We start from the raw sequence: 26,907 nt of genomic DNA, 5'->3' as shown, positions 1-26,907 counted from the left end.
TGGATAAGAGGGACTACTGTACTGGTCATTTTAGTTACTTAAGGAGGGAGAAGAGGATATGAGAGGAGCAGGGTAATGAGCTGGAGGAGGTCTCCATGTGGTCAAAGAATTGCTAAAGTGGGTATTCCAGAGTAAGTGAGATAAGAGAGGGTGGGGCTTAACACTGGGATTTGGAAGGAGGTACTGTTATTGATGACAAGACCTCAGTATGGCCATAGCAGGGATAACAGGGTGGGCTGGAGGAAAATCTTATTGGACAGAAGTTATAGGAGCCAGAAGTCAGAAAGCTAGTGGGCTCATCCATCTGGATTTTGATGTCTCCAAGATAGTGATGGGATTAGGGATGGAAAGGAAGACAGAGAGCTTGCTGCTGAAATTGTCAAAGAAGGGGATGGTGATCAGATGACTTTAAAATGGTATCCTTTCAAAGGTAATACAAATGAGTTAAGAGTAATTTGGGGACTGTCTGGTTCACTGGAAATTTTCTACTTTAAAAATATGTCTCTTATTGATTTGAATGCTAGCTTTATTACATACACAACTTACAAGTAAAGAGTGAGTAGGATGGCTCTAAGTTGCACTTTCTGCCAGGAGATCTATGCTGTCCAATTTAGTAGCCATTAGCCACACGTGATGTTATGGAGCCCTTGAAATATGGTTAATTCAACTGAGGAATTCAACTTTAATTTATTTCATTTTAAGTCATTAAATTTAAATCTAAATTTAAATAGCCATATGTGAGTTGTGCCACCATACCACAAAGGAAGCTGAAAAGCTCAGTCACCCAGTCTTGCTTCTGTAGTGCCGGTTAACGTGACAGATTTGAATTGGATTCCATTATTGTTCTGTGACACTGAGCCGCTGTTCCAATCTGCTATAAATACAAACCTACAAGTCACATGCATCCCTACCTTTATTGTCTCATCAAGTTCTGAAAGGGTCAGACGAGGTGTTGTCAGAGACTCCAAAGACGTGTTCAGAGAAGCATTCACCCCTTCCATTTGTTCCTTCACTCTCTCGTGTTGTTTCTATGGGAACGAAGAGTAAGCAAGAGTGGAAGAGAAGGTCACTTAGGAGAATGCATCAGGGAGCGTGGTCAATGTCACCTCTTGTCTTTGTGCTCAGATAAATCTGGGTTCCTCTCCCAGCCCCACCACATAATTGCTGTGTGACTTTGGGGAATTCTACCCATGCCACATGCAGTTTTCTCATTTATACTGTGGAGATAACAAAAATGAGCACTTTGGGAGCTTTGAAGCACTTAGTTATGATTTTTACTTATAACACCATCATCTCAAAGAGACTGACCACTTCAGACAGAGGTGTTGACTTTTTCTCCATAAAGGTAAAGTGGGACACTGGACACAGGATTTCACAGAGGCTCTATTTTTGAGTAAATGGAAAATAAAGTAAGTCAAAAAACCATTTGTCACGTGGTGACTTTGGGCCAGGCACAAATATATCATTTGGGTAGGAATAGAGCATATACAAAAAAATCTTAATGCTCTTTAAAAAATGTAAATGGCCCTACTATTAAATCATGAAATTATAATCTCCCATCCTAGCACTTGGAGCTCTTTATGTTAGATGCTCAGACTTTTTGAGGAGGGAAGTGGCCCAGGGGATTTTTTTTGATGAATGGTTTAATTTCTACCTTCACTGTTAGGTTCTAGAAGCAGGCACGTTGTGATTCTGAAGAAATATTAGAAAACTTCAAATGAGTTTGGAGTTTGAAAGCAGCCAGAATGACACTTCAAGAGGGAAAAGTGAGACTCATTTCACAGTCTGGGTAAAAAACGAGTTGAAGTTACTTTAGAAACGGTCATTTGAATGGGAGTTGAAATACATGACTTATGGTATAATCTAAGATATCACGGGAATAATTACAGAAGCCCAGATATAGAGGGACATACTTTAAAACTTCTGAAGTTCATCTTAGTGTCTTTCATGCTGCCTGTGGTCTTTTCTAATTTAGTGGGAAGGAAGACGGAAGCCATCTTCTCCAAACGCATTGCTAGAGGGAAAGATATAAGTCCAGGGGCAGGAAAGAATCCCATTCGAACATCTTCTTAATGCAAGAACATTACAAAATCAATTTCCCTTCAAAATCCATCAGGCTTAATACAGTGTGACTATCTCAGGTTAATTATTCTTGTCTCTTCAAGGAGAGGTGGTTACACAGTGCTACACAAAAGCAGTATTTTAAAGCGTGGGTATTGAACTATATGTAAGGGAAGGAGGTGAAAAAAGGTTGGTATTATTGAGCTCCATCAGAGCAGTTTCCCTTTTACAGAATCTGAGATATGACCCCTGCTGGAAGGCTCTTGTATCTGGTCACCTTAAGGGAATATAGCTAAAACCCAAAAGCTAGAGCCAAATGTCAAAGCCCTGTGCTAACAGCACTGAGTGAGAAGTTCATTTGCAGGAGCTGGGAAGTGATATGCTTCAAGCTCAGGGGCTTATCCTTTATCGTATGCCGGACTCATCACAGGTAACATTAGATAGAAATGAATAAAATTAGCTTTGAAACAAATATACTCCCACAGAACGAAGGTCAATATGAACACAATAATTATGAAAATGACACACAATTAACACTATCAGGCCTGTTCAGTTTCCATCTCCCAGTTGCAAAGAATAATAAATTTCCCGAGCCTTACAAAAAATGAGAGAATCAGTTCTGGGAAGGCAGAGCTTTGCTTTAACAGACTCTCTAAAGAGTCCTTTCCAAAACACAGAATCTTTCATTCATCTGACAAAGATTTTTATCCTTCTATTACCCTTTGAAGTGAGAGCGGGTGGTGAAATAAATCATGTAATTATTAGTTGTGTGGCTACCGTCTGCACATATCAAAATGATTAAACTGTGTGGTTATTTTTGGTTTTGTAAAAAGATTGGAAATTTGCTGTTATTCTTTTGCTGTAGGTCTAACAGTGAAGTGTGAAATACAACACTCAGGCGGGGTAGGGAAGGCAGGTCTGTTAAGGGATGATCGCGATACTGAAACGGAACGGCACAAGGCGCATTACGGGGTTGCTGAGGAGAGCACCTGTTAACCTGGGCCTGGGGAGGGGGAGGGGAGGGGAGGCCTCCCAGACGAGGTGATGCCTGGAGCTATCCCTGCGAAGGAGAAAGGAAAAGGAAGTCTGTGTTCCAGGCCCATGGGTTACTGGAAGCATGATCTTGCCTGAACTGAACATGGGAGGCAGGGACTTGGCAACAGGCAAGGCCAGGGAGGCTGGCGAAGGAAGGATCAGAAAGCGTCCCTCATGGCATGTGCAGGGGCATAAGCTGTCCTACTGGACAGGGTCTCGAATGTTCTTAACTGGGAGCCACAGTAAAAAATGCGATTTATGTTGCAAGGCTGAAGCAGAGATGCGAAGAAACCATACCTTCTTATAGATGATGTGCTTTGATACTTTCTATTCTATTCTTTCTTTTCTTTTTAGAAAATGCTGGTTATTCAACTAAACTTCAATTAAAAAAAAAAAAAAAAGGCTGGTTACGACCCTTCCAGACTTATTTTATGATCACTCAGTGGTTCACAAGCTGCAGAGTCACAGGCACCGCTATAGGGTCAGAAGGAAAAGACGAAGGGTTTTACCAGAGTGACTGGTGCAGTCAGAACTGTGATGGGGGCAGCTGCTCAGGCTGGGTGGGGCGGGCAAGTGGCAAGAGAGCGGAATGCAGGGTAGGAAAAGGGGGGCTATTTTGGTGGCTCTCTTGGCCATTGCTATTCTTAAAAAATGCTGGCTGAGGGACTGCTCCTATTAGAAAATGGTGGTGCTAAGGGTAATTCACTTTTGTTTCGGAAAATTTCCAGTGACTTACTGAGAGATGGTGATGACTGATAATCAGGGTGGAGAGTCTCACTTAAGTTGGTTTTGGCAGACAATAAAAGCAAACATAACTGAACTAATGAACTTGCTCATAGTTGCTTCCTAGTTTTTGACATTTCACTATTTCACTCTGATCTTTATAAGTACGTCCAAGATGCACGTGTCTTCCTCTCAGAAGATCGCTCCTCTGCATGGTGGCGGTTGTGGGTTCATGCATTGCTTGGAACAGACATGAGCACCACCAGATCTAAGCCCCCTAAGGTGGGCATGCATGGATCCTGCCCCCATCAGTATGCCCGGCTTTGCAAGCTGTGGCTATGTCTGGGAATTTCTCTCATCTCTTTGTATTTTCATGACCTTTGGCTTGAATTAGACTCCCTATCCCTGCGGCTGCCAACCAGTCCGGCTGTGAGATTTGCTTATCATACCTTTCCAAAAATTACACATACCCTTCTAAAACATGGTTCTGGGTTGCTTTGGTGGTCTAGTGCTCTCGGTAAACATAGGAATAGCACATTGCTAATTCACTCGCAAGAACATCCTATCCATACGCACAGACACAAGCCCCAAGAACAACTGCATTCTTATCCATGCAGAAGCTCAACAATTATGCTTTCTACTCAATTTTAGGTGCACATAGTGACATTAGCAAATTATGGTGGCAAAAATGCATAAATATTTTAAATATATGGATACTTGAATATGTCAGCATTTTAAGAAATTGTATGCCAACCATCCCTTCTTGTTACAACTTTGTGTTGTATATGTCTGAAATGCATTTACAGGGAACGTGTCCACTGTACCTTGTGATCCCGCTGCTTGGCTGCCGTGCCTCTGTTCATGTCTTCGGCATCCCTGACGTGGTCAAGAGCCTGGTCCAGGGATTCCTGGAGGTCTGACAACTTAGCACTGTAGTCGTCCAGTTGCTCCAGGACGACAGGGAACAGGGAGCGAGTGTCGTTGTATAGCCGCTGCCAACTCTCAGCCTGGTTCAACACTGGGAAGAAGTGGACACAGAACCTCAGCCTGGGCTTCTCCTGCCTTCTCTCCCTCCATCCAGCAGTTAGCAAAACCACACATTTGTCAGGCCATGCCTTCCCTAGCAATAGAGACTGAAGCTGTTGTTGATAAAAATAGTCCCGCGTTTTATATTTGGAGAAAGAAATACTAGGTTGTAGAGTCTTAGAGTCCCAGGATGATGTCAGCCCCTCCCCCCCAAAAAAAGTCTGATTAGGTTTTCCAACAAGATTATGTTTTTTGAGAAAACCATGTCATTATGCTGTGTTTATTATTACCCAGATTAGTCATAATTTTATCAAACAAAGGGGTTTGGATATACTGTAGTTTTACTATTAAAAAATAGGAGTGCCTGGGTGGCTCAGTGGGTTAAAGCCTCAGCCTTCAGCTCAGGTCATGATCCCAGGGTCCTTGGATCGAGCCCCACATCGGGCTCCTTGCTCAGCAGGGAACCTATTTCCTTCTCTTTCTCTCTCTCCCTGCCTCTCTGCCTACTTGTGATCTCTGTCAAATAAATAAATAAAATCTTTAAAAAAAATAACCAAAGTTATCTTATCTGCTACTGACATTTTCTCTATTCTCTTCAGGCAATTGTCTATAGGTAGCTTCTTCAGGTCAAACCTAAACCTTTGTTTACCTTTAAGAAGCTATAGGTAGCTTCTTCAGGTCAGAAGAGTCAATGACAACGATACATTCTTAAATTCTGTGTATGTCTTAATCCTCTGATAAAAGTAACATGCATTGATTGCATGTCTTAATTCTCTTTTTCCTCCAGGGAGTATCTGTCTGACTTTTCAAGGTTTTGTATTTTTCCTTCATTAGTGTGAGCAGAAGACACACGCTCAGGACTGGTAAAGAAAGTGGTTAAAAATGCATTGACCAGGCGGGAGGTGGCTCTGTGGGAGATGTGATTGGTTTCGCTTCCCCAGGGCAGACTCGTTCTATTCTAAAACAGGCAAAAAGTGTGGAAGCATTTGTCTGACATCAGAGCTCTCTCCTTCATCCTGACCCAGAAATGGGGCCCGAGACTCTTCTTGAACTCTTACTGTTTCTAAGACTTTATACATTTGTCATGATAACATGCCTTTAGGTGAAGAATGTTCCTCTTCTAGAATAGTCACAATAATTTTTTAGCAGAAGTTGATAGTAATGATCCTTGGGAAATAATGTAGTACAGGTGTTCTTAACCCTTTTTGTACCATGGGACCATTTGCAATCTAGTGAAGCCTTCAGGCCCCTTCTTTTTTTTTTTTTTTTTTAAGATTTTATTTATTTATTTGACAGAGAGAGATTACAGGTAGGTAGAGAGGCTGGCAGAGAGAGAGAGAGAGAGAGAGAGAGAGAAGCAGGCTCCCCGCCGAGCAGAGAGCCCGATGTGGGACTCGATCCCAGGACCCTGAGATCATGACCTGAGCCACCCAGGTGCCCCTTTCAGGCCCCTTCTTATCATGTACTTTAAAATATGTAAAGGGGCGCCTGGGTGGCTTAGTTGTTAAGCGGCTGCCTTCAACTCAGGTCATCATCCCAGGGTCCTGGAATAGAGCCCCGCTTTGGGCTCCCTGTTCCGTGGGAAGCCTGTTTCTCCCTCTCCCACTCCCCCTGCTTGTGTTCACTCTCTGTCTCTCCCTCTGTCAAATAAATAAGTAAAATCTTAAAAAAAAAAAGTAAAATAAAATACATAGACTGAAAGCAAAGACCAAGATATCAAAAAACAAATTGGTGATATAACAACACATGTGCTTATTTATTAAGTCGGAAAAAACAAGATCTAGAGGTGGGACTAATAACTACACAATTTTGAATTACTGATGAACTGAATGTTGTGAGATCAGACTACAGCTAAAATCCAATACCCAGATCCATGGCTTCTCTTGTTGATTGTGTGGATTAAAATGGATACAAATTCTTTGCAACTCTTCCTATCAAGAGGAGAGTTAATCTGGGCGGGTCTGGGCAAGTAGGATAGATAAGACACAATTGAGTTCCATTCTTGTCTTCCTGGAAAGCTGCTGCCCTGTGAATGAGCCTGGGCGAGACTCCTTGAGGGTAAGACTCCAGGGAGTCTTATAATCCTGGGTAAGGCCCAGCAATCCTGCGTAAGGCCCCAGACATCCGTAAGGCCCCAGACATCCGAGGGAGCCCAGCCCCTCCTACACCGAGCAGAGATAAGCTGTCCAGGTGGAGTGGAGCCCAAATTGCCAGTGAAATCATAAACAAATAAATGTTAATTTTAAATGAATATGTTTGGGGTGCCTGGGTGGCTCAGTCTTTAAGTGTCTGCCTTCAGCTCAGGTCATACTCCGAGGGTCCTGGGACAGAGTCCCATATTGGGCTCCCTGCTTAGTGGGAGTCTGCTTCTCCCTCTGCTGCTCCCCCTGTTTGTTTGCACTCTCTCTGTCAAATACATAAAATCTTTAAAAAAATGAATATATTTGGGGTGAGTTGCTAGACAGTCATTGAAAACTGATAGAGTGGCCAAGTCATAGGTTTGCTGATACTACTGTGTTGTCTTGCCTACATTCATCATTGAAGGAAATGTTAAATTTGCACTGGAGGTTAAAAGTCATTAAAAGTCCTTTCGGGGACCTCAGAACAGGAATGTTGCTGGGCTTGTAGCTTTACTGCCTTTGCCATAGATTTCTTTTAGTGGAGTTCTGAAAAGTGGTTCCCTTTAGTTTTTCTTCTCTTGTTTTATACGTTTTCACCAACTATGAAGTCCCTATTTCTTCTCCTCAGGAGTTTAAGGTCTACAGATTTTATGTGGAATCTCAGTTCTTTTTCAAAAGGTCAAGGTTGGGCCTGGATCTAAATATCTTGACCATACAGGCTGTTCTGATTCCCTGAGGCCACGTATAAGTTCTAAATAGCTGCATCTAGGGGCACCTGGGTGGTTCAGTCAGTTAAGTGTCTGCGTTCGGCTCAGGTCATGATCCCAGGGTTCTGGGATCTAGTCCTGTGTTGGGCTCCCTGCTCAGCGGGGAGTCTGCTTCTCCTTCTCCCTTTGCCCCTCCCCCAATTCATGTGGGCCTGCGTATTCATGTCCGCCCTCAAATAAATAAATAAAATCTTTTTTTTTTTAAAGATTTTATTTATTTATTTGACAGGGAGAGAGATCGCAAGTAGGCAGAGAGGCAGGCAGAGAGAAGGGAAGCAGGCTCCCTGCTGAGCAGAGAGCCCAATGTGGGACTCGATCCCAGGACTCTGGGATCACGACCCGAGCCGAAGGCAGAGGCTTAACCCACTGAGCCACCCAGGCGCCCCATAAATAAAATCTTTATAAAAAAATAACTGCAAATATTGGAGATTGCTTGCTTTGACCAAACGTTCCCCTGTAGCTCAGCATCCTCTCTTGGACCCACAAAGGAAGCGGACACATGCTGTGCCTTAGGAGTTAAAAACACCTACGTTCCTGGGCTTCATCTGCCTCTTCATCCACCAGCTCCCTTTGCGTGAGAAATGGTTGACGGCGTCTTATCTCCTCAAGCATCTTCTGAGCCAACACCAGCTTCTCAGAGATTTCTTCAGAGGTAAGTTCCTGCTCCTTCCCATAATAGAGCATCTTGTTGTTGATCTCTGAAAGGAAGGGCACAGTGAGAGAAGAAAGCAGGGTGGGGTGTCTGGGCATTTTATGGGGGATGCCACTGAGAATATGGACAGTGAGGGCAAAGGGCAGGGCTGATCCTGAAATGGAAAGAGGGTTTCATTCAAGGACAGTGTACTAAGGTTCATCTGTAAATACTGCTGTCAGCACTGGAATTCATCATATATTCCAAGGAGAAGTAAAACATGAGGAAACAACTCTGCTTCCCATTTGGTGTCTTCAGAATGGGAATGGGATTAATAGAAAACCTGTCCTGACTTCAGTTGTGTCTGGTTTCCATAGTAATTCCTGAACATTAACATTGAAGGCACACAAATCTGGGGTCCTTGATCAACATTTTATATAAAATATATAACTTGGAAAAAGTCCTCTGAGGCATCTCCTGTCCTTTTTTAGGATGTGTTAGAGATAATAATTATATTTTAGTCAAGGTTCTGACCAAAGCTCTAAATCAAAATGAGAGTATATTGATAGTTGTTTAAGTGGATCTTTCAGATTATTCTATAGACCAGATATAAAAATAGAGGTTTGTTACATTGTGATGTGAGTTTTTGTTCATTTATATATGTATATTATATAAGAATATATTATATATATGTTATATATATCAATATATATTATATATATAGTGTATACACACACGCATACTTTGCAGTTGTTATTTGCCTTCTGTAGTATGGCTGTTAAGACTGGGCCATTTTGATTCTGGGTCATTTTCACTCCCCTTCTGGAGAATTTTAGAACCAAAGGGACTACTGATGGTCAGAGGGATTAAATGCATTTTCTAAATACCAGCAGAGCTGAGTCATTCTCTGACTTTATCTTCCTACTAAATATGATCAGATGAAAGTTATGTAATTGCCACCTTGTCCTCTGACAGCTCTGGGAGGAAGTATTTTATCTTCCTGGCATAAATGAAATTGTGTGTCTGTGGTTTACTATGATCTATGCGGTTGGCCAGACGAGATGGGTAAACAATCACTGGTGTCACATCAATCATACCAGATAAGGGCTTGTATTTTATGTGGATAATGGCTTGAAGGTCACCAGGAGTTATTTTACAGATGGTTGGGAAAAAGGAATGACACACTGTTGGTCCTGCAAAGCATCCCTGACTTCTGAAGGAAAGGAGATAAACTGGGAAGGAGGTTTTTGACACTGTAAATATTACTGAGAAAGTGACGGGGAAACCACGATAGGCTAGAAACAAAACTATGAAGGGATTCAAGTGAAATCTGTAATCTTAGCTCTGGAAATAAATGAAATATAGATTTCCCGCGTCCCCTCTTAGATATATCACTCCCATCACTGACTTCTTTGGCATTTTGATCCAAATAGTACGTTTTCAATTCTGGCCTGTTTTAGTTTAGCCATGTCCGGTGTAGATTAGAAAAAGGAAATGTAGACAATAACATATTTGCCTTAGTCTTGGAGACTATTCATGCATTATTTTTAAAAGGTAAACTGATTGAAATTATTGTTTCTCATTTACATTTCTTTTGTATTTCTTTCATCTTTCCTATGCTGAAGGGGGTCAAATAGAGGGCTTAGATCCCTCCCCAGTGAAACACGGTAGAATAAAAAATTTACAACAGCAAAGGTGAATTACTTTCTCTGAATGGTTTACTAGGACCCTGGCTTTATTTGCTGCCTAGAGGGGCATTTATTTCTTAATCAGATGAGGTCAGCTCATCTAGGTTCAATCTTACTTTTTGAAAAAAAAAAATCAATAATAACTCTAAAATGAAAAAAAAATTATTGGTAGATGTAAAAGCATGAAACAGTGAAGATGGGATTGGGGGGTGATTAAAATGCATGCTGTTTATTTTTATCATGTATTATAGCCACCAAAGGAAATACAGCAAATGTCTAATTTTGGTTCCATTCATTCTTCTGCCTGAAATATGTTTCCTATACCTCAGGATAAAGATGTGACTTTCTCACTGTGGGTTCATTTACTGCCACTGTGCCCTGAGATGCACTTGATGTTATCACCCAGCTCTTAATATATAGGATAAAAGCTATGGAAACATACAAATACTGTATCTTTGCAGACTGTGAGTCAAAGAAATTCTCTTTATTTTAGAACAAGTGAAAAGTGCCTGTTTTCTGTTGGTAAATTGGAGGCTGGCTTTCAGTGGGCTATTAAGATAGTCTTTAAATACAGCCAACACTTATCAGAAGTTAGAGCACAAATAAGTACTCCTCTAAGAAGGAAGAAGGTAAAATCTGCCACAACGCTTTAGGGCAAAGAAATCAACACGCGGCCTCCAGGCTTTCCTTCTGGCTTGGGGACTGGAGCATGTTGTCTGTCTGGTCTTCGGGAAATGGCATCACAGAGTGAGCTTAGGACAGTCTGGATTAGTGGACAGTTTCCTGCCACTTTAAAGGTGGGGTTTTTGCTGCAAATAGTCCAGAAAAACATGACCCCTACTCAACTCTTGCATTTTAGAGACACCATAGCATTCCATTTCCTTGCTGGAAGGATATTCTGGCATTCCACTTCCTTGAAATGCCTGGAAACGGAATGATTCCATACATTTATTCTTGACAACCAACAGAGAGTAAGTAGGGATGAGTGCTCAGAAATCCTAGATGGCCAAACTGGAAGACCTTATATGTAATACATATAAACTATCATAAATGCATATGTCTATTACCTTATATGTAACACTGTAACAGTAGTTCCCAGCACATAGGGAACACTAACAGTAGCCATATTTTTGTTGTTAAAGCACAAATGATTCCTGACATTAGGCATCATGAGAAGAGAATATATTTACCTTGAATTTTATCCCTCATATTATGAGCTTGCTCCACAAGGTATGTTGCGTGGTTAATGGTATCCATGCTTTCCTTCTGAGCCAGCTTGCCCCTTCTTGAGACTCGACTTTCCTGCAAATAATTCATATAAACAGCAGCTTAAATTTACGAGGAGGGAATGTTCTACCTGTGCATGCGATGGTGGGTGGGCATAATGTATTCCGTAAACATAAATTTCCTTGGCATGTGAAAGTTATATAACATGTAAAATGGCCCCAGAAATCACACGTGAAGGCTGATGGGATGACCGGCTTTAGAATCGCAGGATGCTATAAAATCAGCTGTGTTCCTCTGCCATCAGTCACAGTTCAGTCCAAACCAACCGCCTTTCATATGCAATTTACTCTTGGAATTTTTACTGTAGCTCACAGTTCCAGACTAGGAAATGACCCAGGTCTGCTGACCAGCCTGACTTTGTGCTGGCAGAAGAGCTTAGAATTTCACAGGGGCAATTGTTGAGAAAGCAGGCAGACCTTGAAATGCTCTCTGCACCCAGTGGCTCCTGGGTGGTCCAGCGCTGACACTGAATGACTACAGAGATTTAAAGGATTATGCTGACTGGGCTCAATGCTGTGCTCCAAATTCCCATCAACACTGATGGCACTCGGGTACAAATAACCACTCAGGCAGATTTGGCTTGGAGTGAATGAGACTCTTCTCTGAGAAGTGGGCTCCGCTCTCTTCACTGGGGAGTTTCTGTTTCTGAGCTCCCACATAGTATTTGTCAAGATGAAATCCTGACTCAAATGCAGCTTCTGGAAGCACGGGTGGGTGTGTATGTGGACGTGCAAATTTCTGCGTGTGTAAGGACAGAAGCTCATCTAAGAAATGGCTCAAGGCCAGGACACCGGCCTGTATGCATGGCGTTGGGGACGGGTACTGTGTACTTCCTTTCAGCATTAGAAAGGTTGGCTCATGGGCTATATGTAAGTGGAGAAGGAGTTCTTTTGTCTGAACTTGGTAGATGTCTGTTCGCCTCATCTGGTGCTTTTTAGGCTCGGTTCTCTACCAAAGTGCTGTGGCGTCTAAGAGGACTGCAGGGTGGCCTGCCCCCCAGCGTACTTGTAGACCGGCTGCACAGTTTCACCGGGAGAGGGGAGTGGCTATGTCCTCCCGTGTTCCAGCCAGAGGATTATGCCATGACTTTACCTGGAAAAGCTCTTAGGCTTCCCAGGCATAAGCCACAGAAGGGGCCCTTAGTCAAGGAAGACAAAGCAGAAATGGTATCAGAGCAAACACATGCCCCAGAGGATTTTTATCAAGCCAGTTCCAGACGCCTTCCATATAAAGCTCGCTGGGCAGCAGTAATGTGACCATCAGACACTTCCCGAAAGATTGGGTTCTCTGAACTAACGGACACCTGCATTCTGTGTCATTGGAGTTCCTTCCTCCAATGCTCGTCTTCCTCTTGCCTTGTTCTCATGCTTTCCAGAGATACAAAGTCTGTGCTCATTTTAAAATCATATGATGCAGAAACTAAGATGAATCTTATTCTGACGTCACCCCTCCCTGCTTCTAAAAATTATGGACACAAATATTTAAAACATCTAGAAATTTTCAACAAGTTGATTTTGATCTGTTTAAATTATATTTGCAAAGCACAACATATATATATCGAGATATATATATGTTGTGCTTTGCAAATATAATTTATATATATATGTTGTGCTTTGTAAATATAATTTAAATATTTATATTATATATTATATTATATATTTATATTTATATATATTATATATTTATATATTTAACTTTGGTTTTATCCTTCAAGAAAAAGGCCTTTTGTGATTACTGTAGTCGTTTAACTTATTTCTTTTAAGGAAACTTTGAATTGAAGCAATGAAGGGCTGGGGAGGCTGGACGGCGTCTAAGAACACTTCTTCCCGATAAACACCAGAGGGCGCTGAGACATACACTATATATTTGACCAAGGACTCAGAGGTAAAGAGGACTGCCTATCACTTTAAATTGCAAACTTACTGGCCTTCATAGATAGTGATGCCTTATTTGAAAGTTTTATTTTTTTCTGTAGCTTTGCTTATGGAAGAAAAATAACAGTATAGCCTCCTGGTCAAGCAGAGGCACCTTACTTTATGAAGAGCTGAAATTAAAAAATTAACTGACAGCTATAAACTGATGAATGCTGCCGCAAAGTCTCCTTGTACATGTTTGACATAAAAGTGACAAGAACTTTTTAGTAATACAATGCATGGAGGGGAGTGTATCTAGATTGCTGATTAAACAACAACAACAACAACAGCAACAACAACAAAACAACCAGGGCGCCTGGGTGGCTCAATCGTTAAGTGTCTGCCTTCGGCTCAGGTCATGATCCCAGGGTCCTGGAATTGAACCCTGCGTCGGGTTCTCTGTTCAGCAGGGAGCCTGCTTCTCCCGCTCTCACTTCCCCTACTTGTGTTGCCTCTCTTGCGGTGTCTCTCTCTGTCAAATAAATAAAATCTTTAAAAAATTAAAAAAATCAACCAGATTAAGTGAGGATGATAATCAACATGTAGGATGATCACATATGTTTTTGCTTATGCTATGACACTTTTCAAAGTGAAAGGGGAAACTTCTAGGAATCATTCTGGGAGACAAGCATAAGGCACAGGACGAAACAGTAGTGGGAATACTGGTGTGCCATTTCAGAATGTGTATAGGGATACCTACTCTGGGTTTCCCTACCTCCTGAACCCAGATGGCTTCTAACAACTTTTCTAGACTGGATCTCTCCTCTGAGCTACAGACTCAAATCTTTCTCTAACTACCCTCTGGTTAGTTAGTAGAAACATCCAGATTATTCTATTCTGTAATATTATTTTTTGATATTTATTTATTTGTTTATTTATTTATTTAAATGTAATCTCTACCTCCAATGTGGGCTTGAACTCATGACGTTGAGATCAAGAGTTGCCTGCTCTACCGACGAAGCGAGCCAGGGCCCCCATTCCGTAATCTTAGAATAGTCATTTCTCCAAGCTCTGGCTTGTCCATTGGTCACCCAGTTGTTCTTACTGCGCCTGCCATTCTTGTCTCTCTTCCTGTTCCATATGATCATAGTCTTGACCGATACCTGATCACTGTAAATTCTTCTCAAATGAAGGCAAGGTAGCCATCAGCCATGCTTGTCTAGACTCCAGAGGCAGTTTTCCAGACTAGTGCTATCTGTATCTTCAGAGTTCTTCACTCGCTAATCCATCATTCCCTACCGAAGAGGAATGTTTTCGAAATTTTAAATCTGATCAGTTCACGGTTCTATGTAAATACTTCAGTGTTCTCCAAAGTCCACAGGATGAAGTCCACATGTTCCTGAGTGTGGTGGTCGTGGTTCCTCATGATCTGGCCTCTGAGAGCTTCTTCAGCAGTATCTCCTGCTCCTTGCCTTGCAGCTAATCTTTTTTTTTTTTTTTTTTTTAAAGATTTTATTTATTGATTTGACAGAGAGAGAGAGAGATCACAAGTAGGCTGAGAGGCAGGCAGAGAGAGAGGGGGAAGCAGACTTCCCCCTGAGCAGAGAGCCCAATGTGGGGCTCTATCCCAGAACCCTTGGTCCTGCTGAGCAGAGAGCCGGATGTGGGGCTCCATCCCAGGACTCTGGGATCATGACCTGAGCCAAAGGCAGAGGCTTAACCCACTGAGCCACCCAGGCGCCCCGCAGCTAATCTTTACTAGGCTATAGCTAAAGCTTTTCTAGTTCTAAGAACACACTGTGAATATCTATCTCTTTGCTCTTATGGAATTTTCACTTGCTTGGAAGTACTTGATAAACTCCTGGTCATGTTTAAATACGTAGGTCAACACTCAGCTACTCTGAGAATCATTCCCTCCTGTACCCCTAGTGAGCAAGTTCATTATTTTTTCCTTAGAGTACGCTCTTTAGCCCATACCATGCCTCTCTTATTGAATGCTAGGTGGTAATTCTTTTGTTTTATGTATCTCTTTTCCCTGCCAGATTGTGAGCTGCTTGAGAAAAGGGTTTATGCTCTATTACTATGTTCGTTTCAGTATCCCTAGCAGCTAGCACGATCACTTAGACACCAGGTATTAAGTCAGGCTTTGGGGATTGAAACATATTCTTATTTTTTGTCTTACATTTTTGTCAGGATCAGAGATGAGGCTCAGGTGCTTTTGATGTACACAGCGGACCTACTTTCCTTCCAGTCCTAAACATCTCTTGGATGCATTGATGAGCAGGGAGTTTTTGTTGTGGCTAAAGGGGTGGGGTGGAGGTGGAGGAGGCAGAGGAGTGGAGGTGATGGGGCGGCACCTCCTGAGCCGCCCTTGGAGACTGGGCTCTGGGACTTGGGGCTCTGCATTTTAACATCAAGGTCCAGTTGGCAAGAGACAGCAGCGCTGAGATTGAGAGAGGGCCAGCGCCTCCACTTTTGCTTACAGCCTAGTACCACTCTGACTTTGAGCGTGGTGGCTTGGGAACGTGGGAAAGTGGAATCTTGACATTGTGTTTGGCGCTTTCTTACAGACATGATCAGTAGTGGTGGAAGTGACGTCCTTTCGAGCAGGGGCTATTTGTGAATACAAATGCACGGACACCCTTTAGGAGGTTCCCAGAAGTAAGAGGGTAGGAAGGGGCTGTAGAATTTTCCAAAAGGGGGTTAGAGGACTTAGTTATGAAGGTTGGGACAAAACCAGTCACTTTAGATTAATGTGAATTGTGAGATTTGGGTCTCATGAGATTTATGTGACAATTTGCACGAAGGTATTTTCAAGTTTCAAGAGGAAACATTACTGTCATTTGAAAAAAAAAAAAAAATCATTGTGGGAACCTGCAGTGAAATCCTGCAGTCTGTTTAAAGGCAAATATCAGTCACTTATGTGGTAGAAGACTTCGTAAGGCAACTCTGTTCTTAAATCTTTCTGAGAATCAATCACAGACTTTTCTAGATTAAAGGATTGAAGGATGCTTTGAGAAATCATTAAGACCAGCTCTGGGCATTTGTTTCAAAATGTTTTAGCAGGTTCTTACACCATCTGGACTGTTGTTAGAAAGACCTTATTTTCAATAAGAGTCAGTGGAAACAGCTGGAAGTTTCAAATGCTTTATTATCAACCTCCTGCTTTGGTGGTCTGCTCTTGGAGCCCAGGAGCCTTTTCTGTTGTGATGTCACTTTTAAGCTCATGCCATTTTCTCCCTGTGAACGTCTGCATTTAAGTTACACCAGAAGTGGAAAAATTGTACAATAAAAGGATCGGTAACTCTGTGTCTGAGCGGTAAAAGGAACTAACCTTGGTGAAAATATTTTCTCAAGAATTGAGACACTTTGGGCAAATTCCAACCATGATACCGAAATGAAAAAACAATGAGTTTTCCACAGAGATTTCTCTCCTGGTATTTCCTTTGAAACTTAAGAGATCTCACCACTTTCTACATATGCTTATGGTTGGATTAAAATGCACCACTGCGTAGGAACAAAGGACACAATTTTCATACACATTTCGAAGTAGTTGAATCTTGCAAAGATCCAATTAGAATAATCCATGTTTTTAGAACATAATCTTTTAAAAGTTTAAGATGTACAAGTTCAAAAGAGATTATCAGAGTTATTTTAACCATTATTTTTGCAGAAAATAAGAACTGTTTTTGAAAAGAACTTCAGTGTTTTATAATATCAAACACCAGTGTCTGAAAGTAGAAATTCCAGAGTACTTTGGGCAGTACTGGTAGAGCATAATTAGGGGGAAAAATGTGTCAAACATTTTAATATGTAAAATATGGCACCTTGTGGCTTAGTTATATTTTTCTTTATTACTACAGATGATGGATATTTTTCCATTAGGCTCCCGGGGAGTGTATTTAATAGTCTTTCATGTTCACTCTGCTCCTGTTTTAGTGTTTTTCTTGTTAATTTGTGAGAGCTTTTACAAGCCATATTTCCCTCAATATTTTTCTTGGTCTAGGTGACTTTTTCATTTATTTAGTTGTTTTACTGGGTATTTTAAATTTTATTTTATCAAATCTATTACCTCTTTATCTTATCAAATCTATTACTATCTTATCAAATCTATTACCTCTTTTTATTATAACTTTTTATGTTATATTTAAGCACACTGTTATTTCCTTTCAAAGTTTAACAATTATTTAGTTCTGCTTTCTTATGGATTTGAGATTTAAACTCAAGTCTTAATCTGTCTGGAATTTATTTCAGTATATGGTATAAAGTTAAACTTGAAAGTGATTTTTTTTTTTTTCCCTGTCAACCTGCAAAACTGTTTTCTCAGCATGGTTCTTCTTTCCTTTTATTACTTAAGGCATCCTTTAGCAAATATTTAAATTTTATCTTCTGTATAATAAAGTTTATTTCTGGGCTCTCTACAGCTCTTAGCTATAAAATGTTATGGCAAACAGCTGATCAACTATCCTAATTGAAATATATATCAACCATATTAAGCAGCAGCAGATACAATGAAAGTTCCCCATAAACACAGTTTTCCAAGGAAAGCAATCAAAACGGGAAGAGACTGTAAAGACCAAGTACATTAACTTTTTCCACAGATCTTGCCTTGATTTATTTTAAGACATGTGGGTCACTGCATTTTTCCTGCACTGTGTTAAGCCTTGATCGTTTGCGACTAGCCAGGCTCACCCCAGCTAAATCCCTTCTCTGAAGGCAGTCCCAGAAACTCAATTACGTACCCTTTCCGCTAATTCTTCCACGTCAGACAGAAAGCTTTTCATTGTGTTCTCAGCATTGTTGATTTGTATCCTTCTTAGGACATACTGGTTTTCTCTTTCTAACAATTTCATCTGTGAAAAAAAAAAAGAAGTTTTGAAAATAGTCAGTAGATGTGCACGCCAAGTTTTGAAAAGTATCCATAAAAGGGGGCTTGGGTGACCAGTTGGTTAAGTGTCAACTCTTGGTTTGTGGCTCAGGTAGTGATCTCAAGATCCTGAGATAGAGCCCTGTGTTGGGCTCTGCATTCAGTGCAGAGTCTCCTTAAGACTCCCCCTCTCCCCTCCCCCTGCTTTCTCTCTCTCTCTCTCTCTCTCTCTCTACTCGCAAATAAACAAATCTTAAACACACACACATACACACACCCCACTTTCAGTACAAGAGGACCTAGAGTAAAATGTGAGCTTTTGTTACCAGTCTGAAGGCTGCTGTAAGCTGGTATGAAAGTTGGGGTCTGCACAAGGGTTCCAACGGCCTTCAGGGCTGAATTTCTGCAAGCTCTGCTCCCTAGGCCAGAGACCCTGACCCAGTTTGTGCTCACCATGGAGGAAGGGCTCATTTTTCTAATTTCACAAAGGCACCCTCTAGACTGGTGGAGGCCCAGGGTGTCTGACCTTTACAATTTCTATTATGGCAGGCCCTGGAGGAAATGATCAACCCACAGGGATCCGTGTAATGGGAAATGGAGTTTGGACATTTACTTTTTTTTATTTTTTTTTTGGAGAAGAACAGCAATGCTCTTTATTTCAGATCATTTGCCCTTTCTTTTCCATTTTTGAGGAGTTTGGTCTAATGTAGCTTTACCTGGATTACTTTGGACTAAGCCTTTCAATCCTGGCACTGACTTCCTGTCGGCTCTAATTACACTTATCTTGAAGTTATGTTGTTGAGGAAAGAGAGTTCAAGTGGTATCAAGAGGCCTGAGTCTGGGCAACTCCTCTGAGAACTAGTGCCTCCATGTGTCCAAACAGACGAGTGTGCATAAGAATGATTCCTAAGTTTAGAATAGAATGCTCATAGAAGTCCATCCAGCTCTATGATTTCATGATTTCTGCTTTACTTTACATTTTGCATATTTGGCCAATTGCTGTCATTTATTTGCCCCTCTAAAAAGTAGAGTAATGAGCACCTTCTAAGGTAGGTACTTTTGCAACTTCTCTACACATATTGCTTGGTGAATTCTCACTACAGCCCAGGAGATTGATACAATAATGACCCTCAGTGCCGACAGAGAAAACTGAAGAATGAACAGGTTAAATAACTGACCCAAGGTCACATAACTGGTAAGTATCAGAGCTGGGATCTGAATGCAATCCATCTGGTTTCAAAGTTAATGCTCTTAACCATTATGTGAAATTGACAGAGTAAAAATCTGTGCCAGTATTAATTCCATTATGCTTTCAGTTAATTATTACTGTTTTAAAAAATAACTGTTGATTGTGACAGAGCCCATAATTTAGAGGGGGAAAAACACCACTTAAAGTTTAGGTATAGAAGCACTGTTACAGTCTACTGTTTTTGACTGTTTTCTGACTGTGTATAAGGTATTAACCACTAGACCTGTGAGGAGACACTGAGCAAGGATGTTGGTGTGCTTCAGTGTGTGTGTGGATGGGCAAATGGGAGAGACTGTGTGTCAGTAAGAAGGCAAGGTAAGGGTGGGGGAGAGAGGGGGAGAGAGCAGGAGAGAGGTTTCTAGAGAGACCCCTCAAAGCCCTGGAAATTGAGGTAAAGGTAATGGTAAGTTTGTGGTAAGGACCTGAAATGTACATTTCTACCCAGGAAGTAAGAGTGTTTTCCTTCTCTCAGTAGATTGGTACATAGAAATTGCTTGTTTTAGTTGTTGCCTTCTCCACATTGACTTCTTTTATACATGGCAGCTCTTGCTTTAGATTGAAGCTCATGGCTACAATAAACTTTTTCTCATTTCCTAGTCCAACAACCTCTCTATAATACAGCCATGGGACTCAGATGACAGAAGGGGCAGGAGTTATAGGAGCAATCCTGTAAGACCAGCAGGAGATACAGCTGAAGGTACAATGGGGTTGCCTACCTTGAGGAGGCAGAGGGTAGAGTTGAGTTCATTCACGTGCCTATGAGCAGCTGCACCGGAGGAGACACTCAACACACCGGATTTGCTTTCTTCAATGGAGAGTGCCGCTAATCGAAGGTCATCTATCAGATCCCAGATGCACTTATCACAGCCTGGAGGTAAAACGGATGTGTTATTTCTTTAAAAAACTGAAAGTCATCCGGGAAGTATGTGCTCTAGTAGATCATTACATCTACTTCTTGGCTTAATATTATTTTTATGTTTGTTTTCTGAGAAGCTCTTCTGGGTCACAGAACCAATCCTTACCCTCAAAGCACACTGGAGTCCAAGATGACTCAAACTGTACATCGGGCACTATCCTCACTGAAAATCTAACAGAACGAACAGCGCGTGCACCTGGGCAAGTAGGCTGTCGAGGACACCAGTCGCTGAATTGAGAAAGACAGGAAGCAGAAAAGGGCAAGCCACTTGCAAGGTGGGTGGGGGAGGAGAAGCACACTCTCCACTTTTCCTTAGTGGTGGGACAGGCCTCTGGGATGGCTCTCTTCATGCCAGGCTTTTGCTTGGTGCCTGCTGGTGAAGTTGGCTGTTCGGTAGGCAACCCCTCTTTCCTATTCCTATCCCAGGGGTGGCTCAGCGCCTCTGCATGGCCTGACCTCATGTCTGGACAAAGACTTCAGCGAGAAGGGGGTCTGTAGAATGTCACTGTTTGTGAATATCTGCTCAGCCTGGGCATGTGGTGACGTAGGGCGTAGTTTCTCCCCACCGCTCGCATTTCACATTTGAGTTCCGCTTGCCGCTGTCATCACCTTCGTCCCTCACCCCCTGCTGCTCCTGGGGGGCCCAGTGCCCACTTGTGCGCACTGAGGAGGACACAGACTGTGCTTTGAAACCTGTTTGACCCAGTCTCTGAAATTTTTCTGTTCCCAATCTCTATTTCTCAGACTATGCTCTTTTCTAGAGAACCAATAAATGAAGACGGAGTGTTAATAGTTGTTAATATGTTAATTTGTTATTTGAAGTTTAACATGATCTTACGTATATGCTATAAGAATCAACCATAGCCTTTTCTAGACTAAGGGTTTGAAGGATGCCCGAGAAGTCATTAAGACCAGCTCTGGGCTTTTGTTTGGAAATGTTACAACAGGTTCCTGCACCATCAGGACGGCTCATGGTTTGATTGATTGGAATGACAGAGAAATCCAGGAAAGTAAGACTTCAGCTCCATCCCATAAGGCCTGAACATTTTTTTTCTGCTGTCATTTCCATTTTGGAGTGATGTGGGAAAAGTCACTTAAGTCGCTTATTGTCTTGGTTTCCCTAGTGTTATAAAGCATTGTCTGTATATCACATTATCTGAGGACTTGAAGAGATGACAAAGAAAAAGTAGCTAAAATGAACTCGGTCACTAGGAATTGTACCTCTGACTCTGAATTTGCCCACGAGGTAAGATGCTGAATTTAAAGGCTTCATAAAATAAGTTTTCTAAAATAGAGTTGCTTCAATGTAAATCACCCATTTTGCCAATTGAAATCAAGTAGCTTCCGCTTAGGGTCCACTTGGTGGAGGCAAAGACAGGGTTAAAGCCAGGAGGGGGACTTAAGCAGTTTGCAGAGAGGGAATTGCATAGCTCTTCTTAATCCTACACCTGCAGCACATTAGAGAAAGTGGGGTTAGTCAATCATGTACTGTTATTTTTACTTATGGTTGGGCAGTCCATGCCTGTAGGGGGTTCAAAACCTTCTTCCAAGCATTCTCCGGTTACGCTGTCACAGGGGCCTCCCCCACAATTGCACACTGTGGGAAACAAAAACAAGAGGTTAGGGATTTGTTTCTTCATACTTTAGATATGGCAGAGTTTTCCTGGTTTCTAGAAATACTGGCTATCAGTATATAGTTCTTCCAACGGGGATTAATTATACTCTTCCTTATGATCGTGTAGAGTGAGTGATGTAGAGATTATGCCCCTCCCCCAATTTAGCCCAGCCCAGGAAGATATTCAAGGCAGTCCTGGGGCAAAAGTAAATCTACATTTTCTAGGACTCCTCTCCCAACTTTTTGGGATTCTGGCATGACTGTGCAATTGCTTCAGTCCGAAAAGATCCTGGGAAGTTTCACAAAGTACAAAATGATCCCGGAACCCATCATTCAACCGGAATTTGAGAGCTCTCCCTTTCATCACGGACTGATCCTCCAGTTTAATCCAACTCCAGGGTTGATCATTGCCAGGTGTGAGGGAGGAGCAGTACTGGGGGAGGGAGGGACGAGGCGCAAGAAGGATTTTTGGCTCCCACAGTGCTTGACCCTTGGCAAAGCTGACTCCAAACCTCCAAACGATAGCTATCAGTGGGATGACTAGGAATAATATCGTGGAAAGAATTGGGAACATATTTATGTGAATTTAGAAGACCTGAGAGCTCGTTATGAATCTACTGATGATTTCCAAGAATGTCTTTTGGAAAAAAAAAAAAAAAAAACCAAAAACCCAAAAACAAAACCCCGATCTCATCAGACTGCTCATTTTCCACTGAATTTCTCAGTAGCAATTCATTTGTAATATTTAAAGTTTCCTAAGCTATCTATGCTAGCCATCAGCTGGGATAGTATTGTGAATACTAAGAGGGGAGCCGACCTCTTAACTGTCTTTACAGAACAATCATTAAAAAATCAGCTTCAAGAGGAATGTACGTTTATTACATTTCAGTGTGTGATGTTCCACAAAATGTAGATTTATTAAACAATTCAGCAAGGTTATACTTAATTGCTTCTAACATTAGCATCATTTCTAATGGTGACCTGCATTTATGTGGTATAACATAAGTTTAGCAAATGTTTTGTGAACTGGAGTATCAATGTCTAAGGCTTTGATTTTGCCAATACCCTTTCAGACACCTGCCTGACCGAACCCAGAACTCCTTTCTTGCCTCTGGCTTTATGCCTCAGGGCACCTGGCTTTCTTATAGACAAGTATACTTTTATTGTGACTTCTGCAGATCATATGTGCTTTCTCCTCAACTTTAAACTCTTCACTTCTTAAAATCTTTTCAGGTGGGAATCAGCTTCTGGGAGGGGAATTCCAGTAGAAGCATCCCCCAAGGGCACAGCGCCTCCTCACCCTGCTTCCTCTTAGTCACAAAAGAGTAAGAAATATTCAGTCTCAACCTTCTTTTGCTCCTAGAAAAAGGCAATTTAACTTTATTTCTGAAGATGTTCGCTCTATGCAGCAAATGGATTAGAGAAATCATGAATAAAATTTGTACATTTTGGTCCAACTGAAGTTTAACCAGGAAGATTTCTTATACTGACCCTGCACTATTTACATGGACAATTTGAGGACATTGGGGGATGATTAAACTGTACCATTGGCTTGCTAATCTATTTCACTAAGAAGTCAGTTTTAGTAGACACAACTGGTAAAAGGGACATAGCTTCGAGAATAAGAAAACAGAGGTAAATCTTTCAAGTTTTCATTCGGAATTCTGGTCAATGATAGGTAATCCATGGAAGGCTGATTCACTTCTTTGATCAAAATTGGAAGACTAGGGGCACCTGGGTGGCTCAGTGGGTTAAACCTCTGCCTTTGGCTCAGGTCATGATCCCAGGGTCCTGGGATCGAGCCCCACATCGGGCTCTCTGCTCAGCAGGGAGCCTGCTTCCTCCTCTCTCTCTCTCTGCCTGCCTCTCTGCCTACTTGTAATCTCTGTCTGTCAAATAAATAAATAAATAATAAAAAAATTAAAAAAAATTGGAAAACTAGATGATAAGGTGAAAGTTCATTTGTGTGATGGTCTCATGGTTTATTCTACCCATGAGCTAAGTTGTACTAGTAGTTTTGATAATAATATCTAACCCTAGTGAGTATAGGGTGCACATTCCTAAGTATAGAGTGCACATTCCTAAGAACGTGCATTGCCCTGGAAAAGTAACAAGGGGGTGCTTGCAGTATTTCCCCAACATCGATCCATCTAAATTCAGTGTACATGCTGGCCACTATCTGTAGTACCGTACCTGCACAGTTCTTGGCTATCCTGGCATCCCCATAGTAGCCAGGGGCACAGTGTTCACACTTGAAACCCGTGGTGTTGCGTAGGCAATTCCTACACTGGCCGGTGACCTCATCACAATCTTCAAAGATCAGGTTGGGATCTGAATTTCCACTGCAGTCACATTTCTTACAAGTGCTTCCAATCAGCAAGGGGTTTCCATAGTAACCTGGGGCACATCTGAGGCAAAAATCACAGGTAAAAATTTAGCAACCATAGTTTTTCTTCTCTTTTATCTTCTTTCCTACCTAAAAGAATATATAGTGAATATATGTGGATTGCCCTCCCAGAATTCATTTCTACTTTTCCATCTTCCTAATAGGGACAGACTTTGTTTTTAAAGAACCACTCACTCTTCCCTATTGTATTGTGTCCATCCAGTTTTGTCAGACCTCCAGATGCATGAATGTCTAGACATAAGTAGCGTGTGAACATTTTTGGTCACCTCAGCCACTATGGTATATGGCTGGCATATGATCGAGAGGTGTCAGATATGCTAACTGTACTGTAGGGTCGCAGTACTAGGGCACAGCTAAGAATTATCCTGGTCAAAATGTTATTATCTATATTGAGAAACACTGGTATAAATCAACAACTGCCTTGCTCTAGTGAATTGTTTGGAGAACCTAAACTGAGCTACTTAGTGCCTGGCATTGTCTTGGCTACTATGTTTGGCTGAGGAGTGACTCATTCAGAGTGTAGCTCAGAGCTCTTGCTTGAGGGGTGTGGGAAGGCATTCTCTCCATCCGCAGGGGAATGAAGAGGCAGGTAGCACTCAGCTCTGGCAGCCATCTTGTGATGGAGGGAAGGCAGTGTGGAGACAAAGCAGATGGCATGGCTGAAAGTACCACAGATAAATTAAATTGGAGCCTGGATGGCCATTATGGTAGACATTTTAATATGTGAGCCTACAGAGACCAGGCACCAAACTGCCTTTGTTTTGGGGGCAGAGATAGTGCCTATGGTCATGCCAGATGGGTCGTTGATGATTGGTTGGAGAGTAGAGGCCAGAATCCATCCAGGCTTTGCTGGACTTGCTAAGCTTTGCCTTTGTTGTGGGGGCGGGTGCTCCTGCTCAGAGGAAGAAATGATTTTCTCTACTTTTCCCAAAGGAGTCTTGTAGGCCAGGGGAGGCCCTATTGGGAGTGGTGAGACCACAGGCCCCGTCCAAGGTGGTAGCTGCTACTCAGCTCCTGTCAACTGTTTCCACACTGTGGCCTTGAAGGAATGAAGGATCTGTGTTGCCAGACCTTCCTATTTTTAAAACAAGAAACTTGAAGTTTGGATTTTTATGTGAAACCACAGTTTTTAAAGGTTGGCTCAAACTTTATAAGAATACTGTATGAGCCAAGCTATAGATGTTTTCTGGCGGGCTACCTCCTCCTCTTTGCTGTGACCCTAAACTAGTGTCAAGACTGGCTAACTGGAGTGGAAGAGGCTTTGGGAGTGGCTGGAAAGAATGTGTAGTCACCCCTTCATGGAGCGGAAGGTCAGGCACAGGAGTAGGTTCTCATGTGAAAGAGAAAAAGAAAGGGAGCCCACAGGGGTTTTTGTGATGATAGCAGAGGTGGGGGAAGCCGGTGATGGCTTCAGATGCTGGGTGGACTGTGGGCTGGAAGGGGAGACCAGGCTGGGGTGTGGAGGCCCTGGGCTGGGGCGTTGGCCTTGGACAAGAAAAGCAGGAGAGGACTTTCCAAGGAAATCAGGAAGACCTGACCAATAATAACAAGACATTACTTTTTCCTTCTTTTTTTTTTTTTTTTTAAAGGATTTCATGACTCAGAATATTTGAAAAAATAGAGAAATGAAAAAAAAAATCACCTTTAATCCCAAGATCCTAACAAAATCACAGTCCGACATTCTGCATATGTTCTTCCAGGCTTTACTCCTATGTCTCAGTTTTTTTAGTGTAGTTGTAATAATGATATACGTTCAATTTTTACACCCTTGACTTGCATGATATCCCTTAGCTTTGCCGAGGTGGGTTTATTTCGTTACACCTGGGAGGTAGGCCACGCAGGCCTGGCGTGCCGAGGCTGAGAAGCTACTTTGGTTTTCCAGGCTCATATGGCAAGGAATTCACAGTGCAAGACCCAGACCTTCTGACCCTGATGTTCTTTCCTTCATTCCACCCTGGACCACACTGCTGCTGCTATAAATGAATGAATGCATTCATCCAACAGAGGGACAATTCATGTCTATTTTACGTAAGGCGTGGAGAGGCAGGAAGAGGAAAAATACACAGCACATGCCCTGAAAGAAGAGGAAGCGAATCCTTCACACTTATATGTAAAATCATGAACTCTAGAAATTGAAGTCCATGAAAAAGATAAGAATGAATGTAAGTGCCACACAACCCATGGAGAGACACCCCCCTGGAGGAGATGTTCAGTGAGTTTGTTATTCATACTCAAGTCTTTGCACCTCTGATTTACAGGTTCTCTGGTTCCCAAGCCAGCACAGATCATTACTCTATGGAACGCATGGCTCTGGATTGAATTTCTGTCCTTTGCCATGGTTCACCAGAGAACAGGAGACTCTTGGTCCTGCTGAAATGGGACTGCTCAAAGTAGAGTTGGGAATCCTGAGGTCTGGGAGTGAAGGACCTTGTCCAAGCTCACAGAAGTCAGATGACACTTACTTTCTTCACTCTGTTGAATCCCACTGAATCTGATCTCCATAGGTTGTCTCTTGGTCTTCCACAAGAGAAAAATCAAATTCTCTATTCTGCAAATCAGAATCTTCCCCCCCCACAAATATTTTGTTTATTTATTTGACAGGCAAAGATCACAAGAAGGTAGAGAGGCAGACAGAAAGAGAGGGGGAAGCAGGCTCCCTGCT

General features: G+C 42.0%; 1 protein-coding gene across 2 annotated transcripts in view; it reads right to left on the bottom strand.

Moving 5' to 3' along the window:
• Positions 1–26,907, bottom strand: part of LAMA4 (laminin subunit alpha 4) — a 145,252-nt gene that overhangs the window by 61,325 nt on the left and 57,020 nt on the right. Inside the window, exons 5-12 of one of the 2 annotated variants that reach the window (XM_032338784.1) lie at positions 24,032–24,246; positions 21,725–21,820; positions 20,024–20,175; positions 17,934–18,044; positions 11,242–11,353; positions 8,263–8,430; positions 4,644–4,837; positions 912–1,028 (exon numbers count right to left, since the gene is read on the bottom strand). In XM_032338784.1, coding sequence (XP_032194675.1) covers positions 912–1,028; positions 4,644–4,837; positions 8,263–8,430; positions 11,242–11,353; positions 17,934–18,044; positions 20,024–20,175; positions 21,725–21,820; positions 24,032–24,246 — 1,165 coding nt within the window. The remainder of the gene's footprint in view (positions 1–911; positions 1,029–4,643; positions 4,838–8,262; positions 8,431–11,241; positions 11,354–17,933; positions 18,045–20,023; positions 20,176–21,724; positions 21,821–24,031; positions 24,247–26,907) is intronic. The other variant, XM_032338785.1, reaches the window with a different exon arrangement.

The sequence above is a fragment of the Mustela erminea genome, chromosome 4 (assembly GCF_009829155.1).
Source record: "Mustela erminea isolate mMusErm1 chromosome 4, mMusErm1.Pri, whole genome shotgun sequence".
NCBI lineage: Eukaryota > Metazoa > Chordata > Mammalia > Carnivora > Mustelidae > Mustela > Mustela erminea.
Note: the sequence above shows the minus strand (reverse complement) of the source record. Positions and strands in the feature narration are given on the sequence as shown.